General features: G+C 43.9%; 1 protein-coding gene across 4 annotated transcripts in view; it reads right to left on the bottom strand.

The window, feature by feature from the left end:
• LOC126470475 (adenosine receptor A1-like) overlaps positions 1-25,483 on the bottom strand; it is a 184,767-nt gene that overhangs the window by 36,070 nt on the left and 123,214 nt on the right. For 3 of the 4 annotated variants that reach the window (XM_050098339.1, XM_050098342.1, XM_050098341.1), the window contains exon 2: positions 22,435-22,868. In XM_050098339.1, the coding sequence (XP_049954296.1) occupies positions 22,435-22,868 (434 nt within the window). Of the gene's footprint in view, positions 1-11,938; positions 12,036-22,434; positions 22,869-25,483 lie in introns of all 4 variants that reach the window. The other variant, XM_050098343.1, reaches the window with a different exon arrangement.

Below are 25,483 nucleotides of genomic sequence, written 5' to 3'. Positions count from 1 at the left end.
GACTCGACTCATACTGGGTAATGAAAGAATGAGAGAGCTGCACCAGGTAATCCCCTACCGGCAGATACTTACAACTGTCGCCACGGTAAAATTTTACTTTAAAAGCATAAGTTGAAAATCGTCTCCAGTTTCTGTCTTCAGCCGGCCGGCGTGGCCAAGAGGTTCTAGGAGCTACAGTCTGGAACCGTGAGACCGCTACGGTCGCAGGTTCGAATCCTGCCTCGGGCATGGGTGTGTGTGATGTCCTTAGGGTAGTTAGATTTAAGTAGTTCTAGGGGACTGATGACCTCAGAAGTTAAGTCCCATAGTGCTCAGAGCCATTTGACCCATTTTTTCTGTCTTCATGCATGATCTTGCGGAATAGGATAAACCTTTTGAAACTTTCTGTACGCTGAGGCAATACTATCAGTTTGTTTATTGTGTTGTCCGTATTGACACATTATGCTGAAAATTTGTTTTATCTATTTCAGCATTATTGAACTTAGTGCGTCCGCAGAAGCCACACAGCATCTGACAAACACTGGGTTGACATCTATGCAATAAATGGACTATTACAGTAGGTTAAGGTAAAGTAGGATCTATTTTACAGGGTACGAAATATATTGTCTGACAGTTCTGTATATAAAGTGTAACTAGGTGATGGACGAAACATCGATATGCGTAGTGTTATAACAAATGAAACATATGAAATTTATTATGTGAATGGATACGGTTATATAATTTATTGTTGTTATTTAGATTAGTGTTGTTACTATTATTATTATAAACCGACCGGGATACCTGGGCGTGTTACAGAGCGTCTTCCGGGACGGGGAGGTGCGGCGACCCCTGATCGAATCCGGCGAGCGGATTTACGACGAGGGTCGGTGTGCCTGTCAGCCTGGATGTGGTTTCTAGGCTGTTTCCCGCATACCAGTAAGTGAATTACGGACTGGTATCCAAATCACGCCACAGTTACACGATTCGTAAACATTTAGAGAACTCACATGAATAACGCTACATACTGAAAGTTTGGGTACACATATTCCGCCACGGATGGTAAGGGAGTGACGAGACTAAGGGCATTCGGCCACTCCTTAAATCAGCCATGCCAAATTCGTTAACAATCATGTCGACCCTGCGCCGATTCGCAACAAAGGCACTACAAAAGGAAAGAAGACTGTTCCTTGTACACATACTGCATGATTTGGTGGTTCTGGTGACTTAACCGCTTCAACATCCACCAGTTAACGTAAGGCAGGAAACTCGTTTGCCTCGTGTAAGCTTCGTTCTGTGTGTTTCATGTTTTTTTGAGGGGCAGGTTGGAGACCTGCCCGGTAAGACGATAAATCAGTTCGTCTGAAGAACCGATTAACATGGAAATGACATTTGTCGAACATGCGGTTAAGTAGCTTTGTTTGCACTGTTAAAGTGGAACACGGTGAGAGGCGGTGCAGAAGCAGCGAATGGAAAACAACTGCTGAGACTGACTTGGTCGTCTTAATGACTTCTGGGACCCGACGCTGGCGCAGAACGCTGTAGCTCGCGTAATGGGTTTCTCTGACGAGCATCCACGTAGCATTTCTGTGGTTTTGGGCTGACTTGCTGACGTGTTTATAGTGACGTCTTATGTAATGGAGTTTCCTACTCAAGATAAACCAAATGTCTCCCTAGCTGCTGGTAAATGTGTAGCGTTAGTAGGATGACAATATTAAAGCAACCACAGAATAATTTAAAGCGCTCTGAACCGTTTGTTGCGTATCTTAGTGACTAAGTTATCATGTAAGACATAGAAGTTAAGTTGCTAAAGATGGAACGATTTTTTTCACTGATGCTTTCGGTTTTCTGGTAGCCACACTAAAAGTAAGCGTCATCTGATAACTACTCAGAGTGACGCACTTACACACATAGTGTACTGAAAATCGGGACAGCACAGTCCCATTAAAATATTAATAAATTTACATATTCTTTCAAAGTCTTACGTCTTTCGGACTAGGTGGAAAAATCTGAATATTACTGCTCCTTTACTAATAATATAAGCACCGTTGAATTGTGTCCGAAGTTTCTTCTCAGTTGCTCTCGTTTGCGCGCATTACTGCTAGTTCTCTCGACAGCAAAGGAAGTAATTTTTTATTTACTTAATTAGAAACGTATTAAGCAAGTACTCCAAAATTCTCACTTAGAATAATGGCCTCTGATAAGTTTCCTCTGAAACAGTGTATTCCAATATCACTCACTACTGAATACCCTACAACAAGTTTTATTACTGATTATATCATTAGAGCATTTGTGGATGCACGTTGCAAATTTTACTCTCATGCTATATTTACGGTGAGTCATTTACACGTTTATGTATTTAATTCATCCCTTGTCGTGTCAAGTCAAATATATGGTTAGCCTCTCAGAGACGGACCAGTCTACCCATTTGAGTTGATGAAGGCAGTTTTGATGCTTCTTAGAAAGCATTTAAAACGTCGAAATTGCTACTTCTCGTTTATGAGCCAAGTAGGTGGGACAGAAACACTTAACTGCACAAGATACTGCCTGCTATGAATATGAAATAGGGTGGGACTAACCCATGAAAAGCGGTCACAGATGAATCATCGCTAAACACAGGCTGACGAAGGCACCATTAACTTACACGGAAGTGGCAACAGACTTCATATGGTACGTCCATCTTAGCCAACGAAGTGACAATTATGTAATCATGCCAATGAAATACCTGAGATCCACTCTTAAATCAAGTCCTCGAGCCCATATTGTGACAAAGGGTTAAGAGGATTGGCACATCACAAGAAGTCATCCCAATAAAAGCTATTTGCAGCACGAAAGTAAACGTATTAATTAATTTCATACAGTAATCGAGGAAAAATTTTGTAAAATTATTTCACATAACATGCTATAAATCGAAATTATAGCATATATTTCATTACCACAACACTCCCACAAATTTACTCCAATACACGTTCTCATATATTTACTCCAATATCAAGTCATGGCTTCAGTAATTAAAAAAGCTGGTAATGACATTCTAGAGAGATCCAAAGTGTAAGTCTCATCAACTATTCAATATTTATATGGTGTTATTAGTGACAGTAATTAATTTTAATTTAACAGTTTCAATAGTTAACTAATTGTAATTCAAATATCAATGTTATGTTTAGTAATATCTTTGAACTTTACCAGTGACTCACGTGGAACACAATATCTGTCATTCCTAACATACAAATTGCAAATGTTCGCATTGCATTACATCTAAGGAGTTTCAACAGATGAGCTAAGTGTACTGCAGCGTTCTTAAGTCTTCAGTGATAGCGGGACGTTATGTGAGAGAACGTCTTCCTTATGTTGACTAGAACGAAAGTCACAATTTTCATGACTCCTAATAGTGGGGCTAGCCTTCTGGTGTACTTTCTTTGCCACGAAACTTTATCGTGTTAGGGCAGATACGGACTGTTCGAATTGCGAGTCTCAAAACAACCAAAGCAGACGTTGAATAAAACCATTCGACATTAGATTTAAAAAAAGAAGTACTCTGTAGTTTAAGGAAAGAAGAGTATGAAGAGGAGATCTTCTTAACTGAAATGTGCTCAAGTTTCCCTTTATTAATGTAAGGAGAAAAATCATTACATTAGAGGGTAACAAATGAATTTTTGTTTCTCTAGCTGTTCTTGCCTGCTGTGTATCACTGTATTTAGTACTACTTTGTAATGCTAATTAATTATATTTAGTAATCAGCTACTGGGAATGGAATGAAATTTTGTCTAAACTGCAAAGGCATTCTATGACAGTAAAAATCAACGTCGATTCTTCTAATTGCACTATCTGCCCTATGTACAGACAATTTAACGAAGTAACTTACATAACCGAGAGCCTACTAATAATAAATTTTTACAATGGACTCCTACTTTTAACGAAAGACTAGCTGAGAGCCTGGCGTTGCCCAGGTATGTATTTATTTCTGTCATGTATTAGTCCTTCTTCTCCGTCCTCATCACTATGCCCAACTCTTCTTCCCCCTCTCTCTGCACACTTCTTCCACCCTCCACTCTCTATCTCCTCCTGCCCCTCTCTCTGTCCATCTGAACCTCCTCTCTCTCTCTTTCTCTCTCTCTCCCTCTCTCTCTCTCAATCTGCGCGCCCACGGTGTCCATCTCCTACTCATCCCTTTCTGTGCATCTCCTACTTCACTCCCTCTGTCTGTTCATCTCCTCCTCTCCCCTTCTCTCTCCAAGCCGTCACCTCCTCTCAATAGGGAGTTGCTGGTTCTCGTCCACAAAATATTCCTTTCTAGATAGTAAAAATACCTGTACCAAGTATCCCTAAAATCTATCCAGGGGTTTAGGAGCAGCATTTATCCACTGCTTTGCTTGTGTACGCACATATCCAATGTACTTCACATATATTTAACATATTTCACACGTATGTGTACACATATTTCACCTGTATCTCATGTGAATTTCACCTTGTAGTTTCGTTTCCATCCAGTTCAATGTTTATGACGTCATATCTTGTGAACTACACTACTGTCCAGAATTAACGTATCAAGCGGAAATTTTGCAACGTTGCGTTTATTTTGCCACGAAACGGTATAAACAGGTGATAGTAAAGTAGAAACAACGTAAAGAATTTAGAAAGGTCCGAGAATTATTATCGGTTATTGAAAGTTATAATGCACAGATAAGAATGGGAAAAGAAAGCTGGTTGAAGTCAGACGTCAGTGACAACGAAACCCTAAGTTCAGACTGGAATGTTTATCGTAAGGATAGGTTAATCGCCAGTGGTTGCGGCATGTTTATTGCAGTAAAATATTCGATAAAAATCTAGCGACGTTATCACGGATTCCGAATGTGAATTAATCTGGGTGAAATTGAGTATTAAAGAACGGTCAAAAATGGTGATCGGATGCTTTTATAGACCACCTGGGTCAGGATCTGTAGTTGTAAAACCCTTCAGACAGAGCTAGCACAACATCATTAGCAATTTTCCTGATCATGCCGTTGTAATAGGGGGTGACTTCAACTTGCCAGGTATAGATTGGGAGTGTTATGCCATCAAAACTGGTGCCAGAGACAAGGAACCGTGTGGCATTGTTCTGGTGTCTTGTCCGAAAATTACCTTGAGCAGATACTTACAGAACCAACTCGTGAGGGTAACGTCGTAGACCTCCTGGAAAAAAAAACAGACCTGAACTTGTCGAATCAGTCAACGTAGAGGAAGGTATCAGCGATCATAAGGCTGTGGCAGCATCTGTACCGACGAGTCCTACAAGGAATGTTAAGAAAGTTAGGAAGATATATTTGCTCAGCGAGGGTGACAGGATAAAAATTTCAGAATATATCAGAAGTCAGCATGAAATATTCGGCGATGAGGACGAAGATGTGAAGAACTAATGGAAAAAAATTCAAAGGCCTCTCTCGATATGCCCTGGACAAGTATGTTCCGAGTAAGGTTTTAAGGGATACGAAAGATCCAGCATGGTTTAATATCCGTGTTAGAAAAGCGCTACGTGAACAAAGAACTCTTCATCTCAGATTTAAGTAAAACTCTAGCTGACAAACAAAAGCTGAACGAAGAGAAAATGAGTGTAAGGAGAGCAATGAGAGCAGCGTTCAATGAATTTGAAAGTAAGACGTTGTAAACCGATCTGAGAAAATCCCCTAGGAGATTTTGGTAATACGTAAAATCAGTAAGTGGGTCAAAATCATCTATTCATTATCTCAGCGACCACACCGGCACCGAAACGGAAGATAACAGAGAGACGGCCGAAATACTGAATTCGGTCTTCCGAAGTTGTTTCACCGTCGAAGATCGTAACACTAACCCTCCTTTCAATCATCGTGCGAACGTCGAAATGGCAGATACTGAGATAACCGAACGCCGAACTGAAAAGCAGCTACAATCGCTTAGTAGTGGAAAGGATTAAGGACCAGATGAGATACCTCTAAGATTCTATAAGGATTATGCGAAAGAAGTTGTTCCCCTTCTGGCAGTAATTTATCGTAGATCGCTTGAGCAAAGAAAAATACCTAATGACTGGAAAAAAGCGCAGGACATTCCCGTTTTTAAAAAAGGCTGTAAGACAGATCCACACAATTATAGACCTATATCGTCGACGTCTATCTGTTGTACAATTATGGAACATGTTTTACGTTCAAGTATTATGACGTTCTTGGAAAATGAACAGCTCCTTTAGAAAAATCAATATGGATTCCGCAAACAGAGATCCTGCGAAACTCAGCTCGCTCTGCTTCTCCGTGAGATCCACAGCGCAGAGGACAACGACACTAAGGTTAATGCCGTGTTCCTTGATTTCAGTAATGCTTTTGACACCGTCCCACATTACCGTTTAATGAAAAAAAATACGAGCTTAAGGAGAGCAGATCTGCCATTGGATTCAAGACTATCTTGCAGATAGAACTCAACACATCGCTCTTAACGGAACTACATCGACACATGTAAAGGTAATATCCGGAGTTCCACAGGGAAGTGTGATAGGACCATTCCTGTTTACAATATATATAAATGATCTAGTAGAAAGCGTCGGATGCTCTTTAAGGCTATTCACAGATGATGCAGTTGTTTATACCAAAGTATCAAAGGCAGAAGATAGTAAGAATTTGCAGAACGACCTGCAGAGAGTTGATGAATGGTGCAGACTCTGGTAGTTGATCTTGAACGTAAATAAATGTAACATTTTGAGCATACGTAGGAAAACAAATCCACTACTGTACAGCTACACTATTGACGACATACTGCTGGAGACAGTATTTGTCGTAAAATATCTTGGCGTAATTATCCAGAGATACCTTATGTGGAATGACCATATAAAACACATAGCGGGAAAAGCAGACACCAGACACAGATTCATAGGAAGAATCTTAAGGAAATGTAAATCATCCACGAAAGAAGTGGCTTATAAGGAGCTCGTTCGCCCGTTTCTTGAGTATTGTTCATCTATCTGGGATCCCTATGAGGTAGGACTGATAGAGGAGATATAGAAGAGCCAACGATGAGCGGAGCGTTTCGTCACGGGATCGTTTAGCTGGCGAGAGAGCGTTACGGAGATACAAAACAAACTCCATTGGCAGACGTTACAAGAGAGACGTTGTGCATCACGGAGAGATTTACTATTGAAATTTCAAGACAGCACTTTTCAGGAGGAGCCAGACAACATATTACTTGTCCCCACATACATCTCGCCTATTGACTACGAGGAGAAATTTCGGGAAATTAGAGCCAATACAGAGACTTACCGACAATCATTCTTCCCACGCACTATTCGCGAGTGGAACAGGGTTGGAGGGATCAAATAGTGGTACCGAAAATACGCTCCGCCACACACAATTAGGTGGCTTGCAGAGTATGATGCACATGCAGATGTAGAACATATATAGCTCCTACATATATAACGGTAAACGAAAATTGTCTCGTTTCTTCCCACGTAACGGATTTGCGCACAAATTCTGACAAGGGATAAATGTGCTCAGTATAGGGTGCGACCACCTCTGCCAGGAATACAGGTCCGACATCGACCGAGCATGCTATGAATGATGTCATCAGTCTCATGTTTAGGCAATAACGCCCATTCCTCCTGCACAGCTGCTTGCAACTTTTGCAGAGTGGTTGGTAGTTGTTAACGTGATGCAACCTGTCTCCCTAGTGCATCCCAGACATGCTCTATGGGAATCAAACCGAGAGACGCCATGCTTGCAGCATTATCCGTTTCCAGGGAAACATCAACCACCCGTTCTATATGAGATCGAGTATTATCGTCGATCAATACGAAGTCTGGGTCCACACCACCTCGCAACAACGGCTCATAGGGTCCCAAGATCTTAAACCTTGCCGACACATCCCTACAATTTCAGGAAGTAGTGTTCGAGAGGTCCACATAATTCCTGCCCTCATCATAAGGGATCCTCCTCGATATCGGTCTCTTTCCACAGTTTTTGGGTCCCGAAATCGTTTTCCACATTCCTTCCGGATACGAATGCTTGGAGAATCACTCTCCAGACCCAATCGGGACTCATCTCCGAAAAAAGAACATTGACCCACTATTCGACGTGGTATGTTGACGACTCCTGTCTAGACGTATCCTTCTGCGAAAACGCATCAGAGGTACACATGCAGCAGTTCTCCTACAATAAAGACCACTCTGCCGAAGCCTTCTGTCACCGTTTATCTCGATACAACACATACAGCGGACCCTGCGAGGTCAGATGCCAGTTGCCGTGCAGTACTAAGGGGGTACCGTCGTGTATTTACAGCCAAATAACCCTCCTCTCTTTTTCATATCATACTTGGTCGGCCCTGCCCTGATCTTCGGATCTTCTGGATACTGTTTCGGTCTCTATAAATTATCGCCGTATCTGGGAAATAACAGAACGATTCACATGAAGCCATCGGGCCACCGAGCAAGTTGGCGCAGTGGTTAGACACTGGACTCGCATTCGGGAGGACGACGGTTCAATCCCGCGTCCGGCCATCCTGATTTAGGTTTTCCGTGATTTCCCTAACGCGCTCGAGGCTAATGCCGGGATGGTTTCTTTCAAAGGGCACGGCCGACTTCCTTCCCCGTCCTTCCCTAACCCGATGAGACCGATGACTCGCTGTTTGGTCTCCTTCCTCAAAACCAACCAACCATCGGGCCACATCGGTTTGCGACTGTCCTTCTTCTATTTTTGACGGCCGGAGTGGCCGAGCGGTTCTAGGCGCTACAGTCTCGAACCGCGTGACCGCTACAGTCGCAGGTTCGAATCCTGCCTCGGGCATGGATGTGTGTGCTGTTCTTAGGTTAGCTAGGTTTAAGTAGTTCTAAGTTCTAGGGGACTGATGACCTCAGAAGTTAAGTCCCATATTTCTTCCATTCTCCTCATGGCCCTCCACAGCAGAGAGTCTGGTAGGCGTCTCCCTTGTGCCATACTTCGACTGTGTACACAGCTATTGTGGATGTAGGACTAAGCGGCAAACACTGCCCCGTTTGATAGGTGCCCTAGTGTCATCGTTAGCGTGGTTGTCTATTGACCGGAATGCCACCTTCTGCGCGAAACACCATCGTACGGACGTCTGTTGACAGTGTGTATGATTATACCGTGAATTAGACACAAGACGGTGAAATAGATGTTCGCTGCTTTAATTTTGGACACCGGTGCATTTTTCATACAGCGATATAATTTAGCAGGTACATCTAGTGGTATACTTGAATAGTGTCTACCAAATGGGTTTTGTGTACAGTTAGTAATAAAGATGTTATAAATTGAAAAGTCATGCAAAATGTAGCAGTTTGTCACGCATATCACTATTTGACATCATATCTCGTGATATATGTGTCATAAAATGACATGCTTTTGTAGGAACATTCAACGAAACATGTGGATACTGTCTGCGAAATTTGTTGCGAATAGAAACGGTAATAAAGACGCAATAAATTAAAACGTCATAAATGAAGTGGCAGTTTTTCATACATCACAGTTTTTTTGACGTCATATCTCCTGAACCATGTATCGTATAGCGATATAATTTTGCAGGTACATATAGTAGTGTATGTTAATGCCGTCTGTAAAAATGCGTTACAAATAGAGTTAACAGTAAAGAAGTAATATATTAAAAGTTTTTGCCCGATGCGACAGTTCTACTGCATGAACGGGGAAAATGTAGTAAGCTATAAACTTTTATTCTTTCATCGTTTTGTGGGGTGTGTCAGCGAGAAAGAGGGTCGTATAGGATGGACATTTTGTATAAACATGGTTCCAAATTACTGTGTGCTCTCATTGTCAAATACTGAACGAATGAAGTCTGCCTATATTGCGCGGCGTGAGCAACGCTACTCTTTCAGCCCCAGCGCCACTCTTTTGCGAGTTAGATGGTTCTTCACCCATAGTGGTTCTTTCCGAACAAAGAGTGAAAGGTGTACCAAGTTTGGCAGAACTCGACCAACTGGAGGAGATGGTGAACATACATACATACACGGAGGTGACAAAAGTCATGGATACCTCTTAATAACGTGTTGTACCTCCATTTGTCTTCCATAGTGCAGTAACTCTACGTGGCATGGAATTAACGAGTCGCTGGAAGTCCCCTGCATAAATATTGAGCCATGCTGAATTTTTAGCCATCCATAATTTCGAAGGTGTTGCCGGAGCCGGATTTTATGCACGAAAAGACTTCTCGATTATGTCCCATCAGTGTTCGATGGGGCTGATGTCGGGCCAAAGCACTAACCAATTAATACCCTTGAATTGTCCAGAGTGTTCTTTAAACAAATCGCGAACAAGTGTGGCCAGCTAACATGGCGCATTATCATCCACAAAAATTCCATCGTTCTCTGGGTACATGAAGCCCGTGAATGGACGCAAATTGTCTTCAAGAAGCCGAACACAACCATTTCCATTCAATCATTGGTTTAGATGAACTAGAGGACGAAGTTCATCACATGCAAACACAACCCACCCATTATGACGTCATCATCAGCTTACAGAGTGCCTTGTTGACAACTTCGGTCAACGGCTTCGTGACGTCTATGGCACACTCAAAACCTACTATTAGCTATTACCAACTGAAATCGGAACTCAGCTGAACAAGTCACGGTGTTCCAGTAGTCTAGAGCGCAACCGATACCGTCACGAGACCAGGAGAGGTGCTGCAGGCGATGTCGTGCGGTTACCAAAGGCACTCGCGTCGATCATCTGCTGCCATAGGCCATTAGAACCAAATTTCGCAGCACTATCCTAACGGATACGTTTGTCGTAGAACCCACACTGAATCCTGCGGTTATTTCACGCAGTGTTGCTCGTCTGTTAGCACTGACAGCACTACCCAAAAGCTGCTGCTCTCGGTGGTTAAGCGAAGGCCACTGCGTTGTCTGTGGTGAGAGATGATGCCTTCCATTTGGTATTGTCGTCACGCTCTCGACACTGAAGATCTCAGAATACTAAATACCCAAACGATTTCCGAAATGGATTGCCTCATGCGTCTAGCTCAAACTACTATTTCGCGTTGAAAGTCTGTTAATTCCTGTCGTGTGGCAGTAATCACGTTGTAAATCTTTTCACATGAATCACCTGAGTACATATGACACCTCCGCTAATGTACTGCCCTTTCATACCCTGTGGACGCGATAATACCGTCATCTGTATATATGTTATCGCTATCCCATGACTTTTGTTCATCTCAGGAAAGAAGGAAGAAAAATAGACTTTTATGTCTCGTCGACATCGAGGTCAGTAGAGTCGGAGCACAATCTCTTATTACGTCCAGGATAGGGAACGAAATCGGCCGTGTCCTTTGAAAGGAAACATCACGGTATCTGCCTAGAGCGATTTAGGGAAATCACGGGATGGCCAGACGCAGGTTTGAACCATCGTCCTCACGAATGCGATTCCACTGAGCTAACCACTGCGCCACCTCTCACGATTTGTCACCTCAGTTTTCAGTTCATACATACAGACAGACATACATATATACGTGTCCGCATATACTTGCGTACATCCACTTTTATAATATACACTTATTAAACGAGAAAGATGAAAACTTGTATGTAGAAGACATAGGTATGTGTTGATGGGTGTCAACAAAAACACATGTGTAGGTGGTATTCGTGCTCCGAAGCGAGAAAGAAATAAAGAATCTAACCTACCTCCCTATCTTCTGCACTCTCGAATCAGCACTTTAACGTTATTTGTGTTATTCGTCGAGTAGCTCTGAAACTGCACTTCCTACGCCTGTCGATGACTTCCTGATGGCGGTTGTGCTCCTTTCTTTCCGTGACACGATAGCCTTCATGAACCCACATCATTGTTCCACCAAGATCGAGGCATTGTACTTTATCTTTCATCGAGATCTAGTTCAAAAATGTTCAGATGTGTGTGAAATCTTATGGGACTTAACTGCTAAGGTCATCAGTCCCTAAGCTTACACACTACTTAACCTAAATTATCCTAAGGACAAACACACACACCCATGCCCGACGGAAGACTCGAATCTCCGCCGGAATCAGCAGCATAGTCCACGACTGCAGCGTCTTAGACCGCTCGGCTAATCCCGCGCGGCGAGATCTAGTAATACAAACATAAATACACAAATTAGAAAAGGTTTTACATTACCTCGGTTCCGAGAGTTCCGGAACCTGTACTGAAAATTGGAATAGAGATCAACAGAAGCATCATTTTCGCCTTTTTTTATTGTTCATGAAAATCACACACCGCATTTTGTACTACCATAAAGCGAGATCTTCAGAGGTGATGGTCCTCATTGCTGTACACACCGGAATCTCTAATACGCAGTAGCACGACTTCTTCGATTGATGCATGCCTGTATTCGTCGTGGCATATATCTACAGGTTCATCAAGGCACTGTTGCTCCAGATTGTCCCACTCTTCACCGGTGATTCGGCGTAGATCCTTCAGAATGGTTGATGGGTCCTGTCGTCCATAAACAGCCCTTCTAAATCTATCCCAGGCATGTTCGACAGTGATCATGTCTGGGGAACATGCTGGCCACTCTAGTCGAGTGATGTCAGTATCCTGAAGGAAGTCATTCACAAGATGTGCACGATGGGGGCGAGAATTGTCATCCATGATTACGAATGCCTCGGCAGTATGCTGCCGATATGGTCGCCCTATCGGTCGGTGGATGGCATTCACATATAGTACAGCCGTTAAGGCGCCTACCATGATCACCAGCGGCGTACGTCGGACCCACATAATGCCACCCCAAAACTACAGGGAACCTCAACGTTGTTGCACTCGCTGGACAGTGTATCTAAGGCGTTCAGTCTGACCGGGTTGCCTCCAAACTCGTCTCCGACGATTGCCTGGTTGAAATCTTATGCGACACTCATTGGTCAAGAGAACGTGATGCCAATTCTGAGCGGTCCATTCGGCATGTTGTTGGGCCCATCTGCACCATGCTGCACGTCCTCGTGGTTGCAAAGATAGACTTCGCCATGGAAGTCGGGAGTGAAGTTGCGCATCATGCAGCCTATTGTGCACAGTTTAAGTCGTAACACGACGTCCTGTTGCTGCATTAAATGCGTTATTCAACACGATAGTTTAGCTGTCAGGGATCCTCCTAGCCATAATCCGTAGGTAGCGGTCATCCACTGCAGTAGTAGCCCTTGGGTGGCCTGAGCGAGGCATGTCATAGACAGTTCCTGTATCTCTGTATCTCCTCCATGTCCGAACAACATCGCTTTGGTTAACTCCGAGACGTCCGGACACTCCTGTGTTGAGAGCCCTTCCTGGCACCAAGTAACAATGCTGACGTGATCGAACAGCGGTAGTGACCGTCTGGGCATGGTTGAACTTCAGACAACACGAGCCGCATTACTGGTGGAATGAGGGGAACTGATCGGCTGTCGGACCTCCTACGTCTAATAGGTGCTGCTCATGCATGGTTGTTTACATCTTTGCTCGGATTTAGCGATATCTTTGAACAGTCAAAGGGACTGTGTCTGTGATAAAATATCCACAGTCAACGTCTATCTTCAGGAGTTCGGGAAACCGGGGTGATGCAAAACTTTTCTGATGTGTGTATTATGTTATTCACTGGCGATGTGCTTTGTTTCACGAGCAAAACTAGAATGAGCCCGGCAGTCATCTAAAGTATTATAGGAAACCGCTTAAAATCACATCCAGACTAACACTCTTTAATCAGAGAGTAAATTTCTTCTGTTTTGTCTCATATGTCAGTCTAGAATACAATTCGTGTTTTGCTACGGGGGAAGTTCCCCAGAATTACCAGTTTTATTGACGGGGAATGTTTACGACTGTGCACATACTTCGTTCTGTAATTCGTAACTGAAGTGTCGTAGCCTGTCAGTAAGCTAGGCAGGTCATTGTCGCTGGCCATGTAGTGTCTTGAAACTTAGATCGAAGATGATTCGATATCCGAAAACACAGTGGCGAGGAAACAGTACGACATCATTTAACGTGTGCCCGAATCAGTGCCGCGAACAATACCCAGAATCGTCTTACAAAGCGCCACAGACGGCAGCGGGGCTCCAAAATCAACAACTGGGTTCAAAAAGTGAGTCAATAGCTAAAGTCAAGAGCTGACGTTATTATGGCTTCAGTAATCAAATACAGACTATTAAACCTGCATCAAAAGCTAGGTAGAGGAGTAATGGCTATGTCCATGTGATCAATATGAGCGACACCTTGGCCCTGCAGCTACTGTAGTTGGAACTACGGACCGTACATACTACATCGCTGGAACTTTACGAGTCCGTCTCTACAGGATGTCCCAGCAGAAATGGTCAGTATTCAGGGATATGACAGGAAATACCATTCTAAGAAAATAAGTCCAGTAATCATGGACTCTAAAAAGCATACCTTATGAGCTATGGGCACTTGTTCAGTGGAAGAGATGTATTTCACAGCAGCGATGATGAACACGTTGTCGCAGCTCTCAAGGTATGTATTTTAGAGCCCACGTTTACTAGACATTTTGCTTTGAATGACCGCTCCAGAAACATCCCTGAATACTGATCATTTCTCATGGGACACCCTTTATATACCTGGAGGCTGGAATAATTTGAATAATATTTACAAACAAGGCGGCAGCTCCACACGGAGCTAATGCTTGGTGTCTGTTCTTTCGGACACGTTCGAGAGAACAGACACTACATATTCATTTAATTTAATAGGCCTAGTTGGGCAATGGATCCTACTTCTTCATTACGGATGTACAAATACGTCCGACCTCTTTTTGGAAATCTCGTAGAGCGAACATTGAGAAAATGGACAGAGACTGCAGATAGGTGGCGCTCAGTGGGAATGTGAATCGGCAGTGAGGCGTGTCGAGATAGTTGGCGCAGTTGCGTTAACGCTGTATCCGGAATCGTGCAGTGGTTAACGCACCTGTCTAGTAAGAAGGAGGTCTTGGGTTCGAGTCCTGGTATAGTAGACACTTCCATTCAACGCCTCTGTTTCTGCGTAATGTCCCGATTCAGTTGACAGTGATTTTCTCCCTTTCCTTTCCGTTCTTCCACTATCCACCTCCAATTTGTATACAGAAATACACTCCTGGAAATTGAAATAAGAACACCGTGAATTCATTGTCCCAGGATAGGGGAAACTTTATTGACACATTCCTGGGGTCAGATACATCACATGATCACACTGACAGAACCACAGGCACATAGACACAGGCAACAGAGCATGCACAATGTCGGCACTAGTACAGTGTATATCCACCTTTCGCAACAATGCAGGCTGCTATTCTCCCATGGAGACGATCGTAGAGATGCTGGATGTAGTCCTGTGGAACGGCTTGCCATGCCATTTCCACCTGGCGCCTCAGTTGGACCAGCGTTCGTGCTGGACGTGCAGACCGCGTGAGACGACGCTTCATCCAGTCCCAAACATACTCAATGGGGGACAGATCCGGAGATCTTGCTGGCCAGGGTAGTTGACTTACACCTTCTAGAGCACGTTGGGTGGCACGGGATACATGCGGACGTGCATTGTCCTGTTGGAACAGCAAGTTCCCTTGCCGGTCTAGGAATGGTAGAACGATGGGTTCGATGACGGTTTGGATGTACCGTGCACTATTCAGTGTCCCCTCGACGATCACCAGTGGTGTACGGCCAGTGTAGGAGATCGCTCCCCACACCATGATGCCGGGTGTTGGCCCTGTGTGCCTCGGTCGTATGCAGTCCTGATTGTGGCGCTCACCTGCACGGCGCCAAACACGCATACGACCATCATTGGCACCAAGGCAGAAGCGACTCTAATCGCTGAAGACGACACGTCTCCATTCGTCCCTCCATTCACGCCTGTCGCGACACCACTGGAGGCGGGCTGCACGATGTTGGGGCGTGAGCGGAAGACGGCCTAACGGTGTGCGGGACCGTAGGCCAGCTTCATGGAGACGGTTGCGAATGGTCCTCGCCGATACCCCAGGAGCAACAGTGTCCCTAATTTGCTGGGAAGTGGCGGTGCGGTCCCCTACGGCACTGCGTAGGATCCTACGGTCTTGGCGTGCATCCGTGCGTCGCTGCGGTCCGGTCCCAGGTCGACGGGCACGTGCACCTTCCGCCGACCACTGGCGACAACATCGATGTACTGTGGAGACCTCACGCCCCACGTGTTGAGCTATTCGGCGGTACGTCCACCCAGCCTCCCGCATGCCCACTATACGCCCTCGCTCAAAGTCCGTCAACTGCACATACGGTTCACGTCTACGCTATCGCGGCATGCTACCAGTGTTAAAGACTGCGATGGAGCTCCGTATGCCACGGCAAACTAGCTGACACTGACGGCGGCGGTGCACAAATGCTGCGCAGCTAGCGCCATTCGACGGCCAACACCGCGGTTCCTTGTGTGTCCGCTGTGCCGTGCGTGTGATCATTGCTTGTACAGCCCTCTCGCAGTGTCCGGAGCAAGTATGGTGGGTCTGACACACCGGTGTCAATGTGTTCTTTTTTCCATTTCCAGGAGTGTATTTCTTTAAGTACAGCTACGCCTCTTGTAGATCAGTTCGTATCTGCTGTCATTAAACATTAAGTCATCTGATCACTATACAGACTATCTTAAGTGTTGAATGTTTGCTAGAGAAATTTGACAGTTCATGTTGAATTCCAAAGCCAACGCACCTGGTTGAGGAAATTTGTAAAACTGACAGCTTAATAGTAGAGTGAAAGTTTACATGTAGACGAATTATCAGGTGCAACCTGAGATAAATGAGATGTCTGTCTTGTATGTATGAACATTACTATAAAGCAAGGGAAAAGTTTTTACGAGACTGCACTGAGTGTTAATCGTTACAAATCCCAAATCACATTGCGGCCAAAAATGGTAGAAACAGATCCATCCCAAATTCATCTAAATCCACAGCTATACTCTGCCAGCCACCTTATAGTGTGTGACGGGTAATATCTTGGGTATCACTATTACTTTGCCATTCTGTTCCCGTCGCAAATGGTATGTGGGGATAACTACTGATGATAAACATTCGTGTAACATCGGAAATCTTTGCTTTTACCTTCATAATATTTCGTGTGATATCTGTAGGAAGAAGATAAATTAAAAAAAAATGGCTCTAATGGCTCTGAGCACTATGGGACTGAACATCAGAGGTCATCAATTCCCTAGAACGTAGAACTACTTAAACTTAACTAACCAAGGACATCACAAACACATCCATGCCCGAGGCAGGATTCGAACCTGCGACCGTAGTGGTCGCGCGATTCCAGACTGAAGCACCTAGAGCCGTTCTGCCACAACGGCCGGCTGAAGGGGCTATACATTGGTTGGTTGATGTGGGAGAATTCGTTCTCAGAATTGAAACAATAAACCAAATCGTGATACACAATGTCTCTCTGGTACTATATGCTAATGGAATTGGATCCCCCTGACGATTACGTCCTTACTGAACAAACCCATGTCGAACCGCACTGCACTTCTTTGACTCTTCCTTGTCTCGTCTATCAATCCTATTCTGTAAAGACTCAAGCATGAGGAGCAATACTCAAACATCAATTAAATGAGGGTTTTGTAAGATACCTCAGTAGTTGGTAGACTACACTTTACTTCCTGATCCTTCAAGTGAATCTTAGTGTAGCACCTTTCTTTCCTACGATTTGTTATGTGTGTTTGGCACCTATCCTATCAACGATTAAATTAATATTTAGATTTATTTGGCCGCTCCAGGAGTCCCTAATGACCTCTTCATCGAAAGGACATTAAAATCTTAGCTTCCCGTTCTCCTTTCAGGGAAGAGCTGTGATTTATAACGCTGATTGCATAAATACCACACAGGCCGCCACCTGGAATTAATCAGCCGCAAATTAGTCTTGTATCTGAGGAGTTAAGCCAGAAGCTATTAGGATTTCCACTCTACCCTTTCCTGTCCTGGTATGTTTTGCAATGAATGTTACCTACTGACCAGTCGCACAGTATCCGGGACCATGAAGGAAGGATACTATCTAACGGAGGTAACTCGCTCATCCGGATGACGTGAAGGAAGCAGCAGGCAGACATGAGAAATGCAAGCAAGCACGGTTTGCAGCATGGATTTGTCAACCGGCAGGACAAAACGAAAAACAAGCACAAGCTTATAAGTAACTAGTGATGCAGGAAACGTTTGGAAAACGTTTTTTTTTCCTTTTTATGGAAGGAAGGTGTGCCGCAGATTGAATAACAACAGATGAGCCTCCAGAAATAGGGACTTCAACGTGAGTGCAGCCTAACTAAGTGAAAAACAGCGGACCGTCTCCGTAAGTATGTTGACCACGTTCTGTAAATTCTACTCAGGGATTTGGGAGTAAAGAGATGCAAAGCCCCATTCGGCCATCAACACTTGTGTTTTTTATGGATTCCCTAAATTATACAGGCAAGTGCCGGGACAGTTCCTTCGATTCGAGTTTGTGCGCCACCTCAAATTATCTTATCGTCGAGGGGCAATTAAATCCTGACCATCCATTTCACTTCCTGAAAGAGTGAATCGTTATGACCCCTGAAGCTGACGAACGGCCTATCGCTACTGTCGTACTATCTAGAGCTCCACAACTACTGAGTTTTACAGTTGTTGAAAATTATATTACACATCCAGATTTCTGTAAGTGCATACATAAGCAGTCAATCAAGCTAAGGGTCGTATTTGGAAACATAAAATTAACAACATGTCTTCTACAAATGCAGGCTGCATACATAAAAAGACAATGGGTTTACACTGACGAGCCAAAGAATTATGAACGCCATTCACTGCAAGATCGAATGCCATTGTGCGCATGTAACGCAGTACCGACAATATGTAGGTCGTAACGGGTGTAAGGGCAGATAATTTTATATGTGGTACCTTAATATGTACTCACATCTGTGTTCTGGTTGATTTTTTCCTCTGCGTGCAACGATCTTCCCACAAGCACGCCACGAACCTTACGATCTGATTTTCTTCTGCGTGGTCGCAGTGCCGGTGAGTATAGTGTAACTGTTTTATGTCCACCCGTCGTCACTTCAACATCTGACCTGCTGCCCAGGAATAAATATGCACTGATGGCATGCCCTTGATGGTACTAACCAATCTAAAAGTATATGGCTTCTAATGCTCTAATTATTAGTCTGCAAATGACATAAATACTGATGTTATGCTGATCACTACACCGTCTTTTGTCACCAATAGAAATACATGCACTTATACCTATTACCTATGTGTAAGCAGTGCAGAGACGAATGAGAGATTTCTAGCTAAGTCATGGGTCACAAATGATGAAACACAGTGATATAAGTAACTTTGACAAAGGGCTAATTGCTATAGCCTACATCCTCGAAACGAGCATTTCGAAAAAGGTGAAATTGGTCTGCCGCTCGTGTGCTGCTATCGTGTGCGTCTTTATAGAGTGGTTGAAGGATGCTGCAACTATGAGTAGACGAAAAGGAGTTAGACTTTCACGCCTCACAATAGAAACAGAGCTTGCTCAATCTTTAAAGCACAACAAGCGGCGGTTTATGACAAATCTGACGACAGAGTGCAATACTGGCGCAGGCAAAAGTGTTTCGGACTAAACTGTTCAGTGTACATTGTTAAATGTGGAGCTCCAGGGTAGACGACACCTACATGTTTCTATGTTGAAATGTGTGTGAATTCCTAAGGGACCAGGATGCTGAGATCATCAGTCCCTAGACTTACACACTACTTAAACTAATCTATGCTAAGAACAACACATACAACCACGCCCGCGGGAGGACTCGAACCTCCGGTGGGAGGGACCGCGCAATCCGTGGCATGGCGCGTCTAACCGCACGGCCACTCCGCGCGGCCACGTTCCTATGTTGATTCACCTACAAACGTCGATATCGATCCTAATAAGCGCAAGATGATCCAAAAGGACCTAAGATCAGTGTAAACTTGTCACCTGATCGGATAAATTAAGTTTCTAGTTACAACAGATCAATAGCCGTTCCAGGATACTCCATCGAGGCGAAGAGGTCTTCTAAACATGCACTGTGCTACAGACGCAGGCCGGTGGGGAGAGTCTTCTGCTGTGGTAGCAATCAAATGTATCGTGACAACTGTGGTCTACATGAACATTACAGCAGTCCACTTCAATCCCATCGTGCTTGATGTGTTTCTCGATGACGATAACATCTTCCAGCAGGATGAATATCTGTTTAACAAGGTCAGAACTGTGTTACAGAAGTATGTGGGGAGTGATAGTGAATTCGTGTTGATTTCTGGTCACGTAATTCATCTGACCATAACAGCATCGGAAACGACTGTATTGCTGTCGGGAGCCAGCTCTGTGCATACAAACTACCGGTCGGTAATTTACGGGAATTGCATGACCTGTGCATAGACGTCCGGTGAAACATACCTCCACAAAACTACCAAGGAGTTGTCGAATCAGCCGCCCGGGTAGCTGCACGTGTTAACGCGACCGCTTCCTGATCGTATCTACCCGGACTAAGAAGAGGTGTGTGTTTGCTGGCGCGCATCGTTGTGGTTTTTAGGCGGTTTCCTACGTCCCGCTAAGTCAATACAAAGCTGTTTACCATGTTACACCTTAGTTACATTCTATGCCTACATTTATAATACTTTCTCACACTTGTATGCAGAATTTATCCACAGAAAGACTGGTTACACTTGCTTGTCTTGCGGGCTGAGTAGGAGACTGATGGCCGCACCATTGTGGTCTGCTTAAACACTTACTCTGTATCAACATCAGTTGTTGAATTCATGCCACGCAGAATGGCAGCTGTATTGCATTCTAAAGGTAGACACACACTCTGGTAAGAAAGTAGTCGTAGTTTTTGAATTAAAAATAATTAATGTTTTCATTAACGACGCGTTTAGCTTTCATGAGGCATGTATGGGGATAGATTAGGAAATGAGACACTTAAAGTAGTACAGAAGTTTTGCTATTTGGGGAGCAAAATAACTGATGATGGTCGAAGTAGAGAGGATATAAAATGTAGACTGGCAATGACAAGGAAAGCGTTTCTGAAGAAGAAGAAATTGTTAACATTGAGTATAGATTTCAATGTCAGGAAGTCGTTTCTGAAAGTATTTGTCTGGAGTGTAGCCATGTATGGTAGTGAAACATGGACGATAAACAGTTTGGACAAGAAGAGAATAGAAGCTTTAGAAATGTGGTACTACAGAAGAATGCTGAAGATTAGATGGGTAGGTCACATAACTAATGATGAAGTATTGAATAGAATTGGGGAGAAGAGGAGTATGTGGCACAACTTGACAAAAATAAGGGACCGGTTAGTAGGACATATTCTGAGGCATCAAGGGATCACCAATTTAGTACTGGAGGGCAGCGTGGAGGGTAAAAATCGTAGAGGGAGACCAAGAGATGACTACACAAAGCAGATTCAGAAGGATGTATGCGGCAGTAGGTACTGGGAGATGACGAAGCTTGCACAGGATAGAGTAGCATGGAGAGCGGCATCAAACGAGTTTCAGGACTGAAGACCACAACAACAACAACAAAATAATGAAAAAGTAAGGTACTGTCCTGGCTTCACAATTCTAAATGTGAGTAAGGAGCTGTTACTAATCCCAAAATTTTCCTTTTACAACGTATAAAAACTAAAAAATGTCTCTGTGCTATACTGAAACACACATCGAATGAGATGAACACGCAGAGACCTTTTCCTTTTACAACATCTTAGAAACCATAAAACAGCTCTGCGTTATACTGAAGCACCAGTCGCATAAGACGAACTCGCTGGGACCTAGTCAGAAATAACTAATAAATCGTGTAACCACGGGCTGAATTGCTGCAAGAGTTGGAAATCCTTAAACATATGTGTACGGTCGACGAATTATTGCTGAATTATCAGCTCACTGGTTAGGAACCAAGGCTATTAACACTCAATCATGTCGATTTTTTAAGCTTCTACATAAATTTCGTTATGCTCTTTTAATGGGTTACATTTCGGTTTCACCTATTTTCTCATCAGCCCTTCTCCCTGCCTCTGAATGTTTTATTCCTAAACAACATATTTTTAAAGTCGGGTAGGGACCTGGTGTTTTAATAACTTTTTTTATCCCTAGTCATCGGGTTGACGTCCATGTTTGGAGGTTACCTTACAGTTTCATTTAGTTAGGACTGATGTTACTTTTTTATCTACTTGGAATAATTTTAAAGTTCGTTAGGGGAGATTTTGGTCTGATTAATTGTAATCGCTTGCTTTCATTATAGCCAATCAACTATTGTTAGATCTTTTTTTGTAAGCATTGAATATACTGACTGTTTGTTAACTACTTTGAGCCCCACCTATGTGCATCCTCAGCAGACATTGTATGCAACCTCATTCCGCTGTACTGCGAAACGCGTTGTTATTCAAAAATTAATTGCAACGAAGACTGTTTTTAATTCAGATATTCTGCATACGGTTGCTGTACTCTTAAGTGGTCATGAAGTTTTGGCTGAACAGTGTTGATAATAGGTAAATAAAAATCACCGACTGAGTGCGTCGGGCTCTAGAGTTTTACACGTACCTGACGTTCATGATTTCCTTGTAGCGGAGTGCGTGCACAACTGCGATGTAGCGGTCGACAGCTATGGCCACGAGGCTGTAGGCCGAGGTCATGTGGGCACTGCTGACGACCACGAAGCGTAACACGCACGTGTACTTGTAGCCACCGAGCCCCACCCTCGAGGCGCACACGTAGCGGTAGGACAGGTAGAAGACGGTGGCAGCGCCGACGAACGCGTCCGCTGCCGCGAGGTTGGCGGCGAAGCGCGCCGACAGGGAGACGCCGGCGAGGCGGCGGCGCTGGCGGACGATGGCCGCCACGATCGACGCGTTCGTCGCCAGCATGAGCAGCAGCATGACGCCGTCCACGGCCGCGTGGACCGCCAGCAGCGGCAGCCCCCCGGGCACGGCGGGCAGGCCCTCGTGCAGGCACGACTGGTCCATGCCAGCTACGTCCTGGCCAGACAACAATACTGCGCATATAGCGACCATCTTTCAACGTAATGAATATTGCGTCACATGAAAATTTTTACTGGGATGGGATTTCAACCCGAATCTTCAGGTTGCTTTAAGAAGTGGCTTTAAACATTAGTCTTTCTAAGCTCGCCCCCAGTTTTGAGGCAAACCTAGTAATTAACAAATGAAATAAATCCCTTTAATACTGTAAGTCTGCAACCATGGTGGAGTTTTGCAAAGAAAACCGTCTAGATCACGTACTGAATTTTTTGTTTATTGTTGTGACAGCACACACTGATACCACCCGACGTGCGTCAAAGCTGGCAATGGAATAGCAAGTTTACGTCAGACGCGGGACCTGGTGGACCCAATCGTGTGCGCCCATTGAGCCACACCTACCGTGACTCTGGGCTATGAGCGGCAATATAGAATGGTTGGTAGGAGCCACTCATCAAACACAACACGCACGTATAACATTTTCGCTATATGATGCTATGCCGACGCCGTCTAATCGCTGCTCCAGCTGCCTCTTTTGTGGTTTAGTTCATAGGGCATCTTCCTTGTTGACATTGAGAACTAGACTCTGTCTCTTGCTGTATTATTTTTAATGAGATATACAATTAAATCCCCTTTTGACTGTGTTAAAATGTTCGCTAATCATTACTGCTTCTTTCCAGTTTTCCTACGTCGACAGTTGCCTCCCCACTCTGTAACTCACATCTCCTTACAGTTGGGTATGAAGCTGTACACAACAGTTACAACGTCTTGATTAGTGCTATTATCAGATCAAAACATAGAAGTCATAATACTAACTTCAGTTTCAGCTGCCACAAAACCTATGTCTAACCAGGCATAATTTTTACTGCTGTCAACACCGGAATTTGTTTACGAGTTCTAAGTCTTTTTCTAGTGACAGCAGTAGCCCAAACGTCGTAATAAAACTATAATAAGTACGATAAGCGAACCATACGAATTTATTCGCAAATAACAGATCTACGTTGTCACTTGTGTTTCTCCCATTACTTTCAAATACTAAAACCGTGCACTTTTCCTGAGTACATAGGAATACTAACAAGGGGGATCGGATCTGGTATAGGGAAGTGCTTATCCTGCCATGGAGCTACAGACAACACTGATTACATTGCACGTTCGGCATCTACGAACAGTGTTCACTGATAACATTTCATGATTTTATCCTGGATAATATTCAATGAATTTAATTTAGTGGCAGAGTAAGCCACGGTCTTCCCCCAAATCGGTTTCCCAGTGGTGCTTTTCCCATGGTTGTAGTTCAAATGGTTCAAATGGCTCTGAGCACTATGGGGCTTAACATCTGTGGTTATCTGTCCCCTAGAACTTAGAACTACTGAAACCTAACTAACGTAAGGACATCACACAGATCCATGCCTGAAGCAGGATTCGAACCTGCGACCGTAGCGGTCACGCAGTTCCAGACTGAAGCGCCTAGAACCGCACGGCCACACCGGCCGGCATGGTTGTAGTGACTCGAACTAATAGTAGAAAATGAAAATGGCTATGAAAGTATGAGTCAGGTTGAAAGACGTAAACAGAAAACTTACTGGTTCCGGAGGATAACGGAATATAACTATAAACGAAAAGCGAGAGAGAGAGAGAGAGAGAGGGGGGGGGGGGGGGAGGGAGAATAAAGCAGTAAGAGTGTAGGAATTTGAAAGAAGAGAAACACTGATGTTGCAGCTATGACAAACCGTGATCGTTTACATTTTATCTAAGTTTTAACTCATTTTATCCTACAGATAGTTATCAACGAAACTCAGAGGTAGCATCACGTCTAAGGTAAAAATGAATATGCAAAAGGGACGTTAAGCACAAGAATCAAAACACAATCAAGTTTGTGGTCTTTTTCAATTAAGCTAAAAATCATAGAAAAATTTTAGTTGTTTTATACGTAACACAGAGAAGAGTTTTATTTAAGCATCAGCATCTTCACTGATTTAATTTAAGAAAATTGGAAACCCAGGTTAAGTAAAGATTATAATTTGTCACGACACTCCGACGTTCACCTTTTCTGAACTTTTTTTGTGATTTCACATCACGTCAGAGTATCTTCGATTTATTTTCATTAGCCGGTCGTAGTGGCCGTGCGGTTCTAGGCACTACAGTCTGCAACCAAGCGACCGCTACGGTCGCAGGTTCGAATCCTGCCTCGGGCATGGATGTGTGTGATGTCCTTAGGTTAGTTTGGTTTAATTAGTTCTAAGCTCTAGGCGACTGATGACCTCAGAAGTTACGTCGCATAGTGCTCAGAGCCAAGCCATTTTTAATTTATTTATTTATTTGGCATGATCAGAAAAGTGCCTTCAGACTCTCCTTTACATCAGACCAGGCTTCTACACACATAACACTGTTTACAGTCATCAGGCAAAACATTATGACCACTGCCCACCGCAACGTTTGATGCCGTTGGTGGCGTTGTGGATACATGAGACGGTAACAGAAGTATGTATGTGCAGCAGATAGCCCAAATACCGGCTGCAAATGGGGAAACCGACTGATATAAGTGACTTCGGCGAAGTGCAAATTATTATTACGCAAAGCTTGTGAACAAGTACACTACTGGCCATAAAAATTGCTAC

This window comes from Schistocerca serialis, chromosome 3, assembly GCF_023864345.2.
Source record: "Schistocerca serialis cubense isolate TAMUIC-IGC-003099 chromosome 3, iqSchSeri2.2, whole genome shotgun sequence".
NCBI lineage: Eukaryota > Metazoa > Arthropoda > Insecta > Orthoptera > Acrididae > Schistocerca > Schistocerca serialis.
The sequence above is the reverse complement of the archived record's forward strand: the minus strand, read 5'-3'. Positions and strand labels throughout refer to the sequence as shown.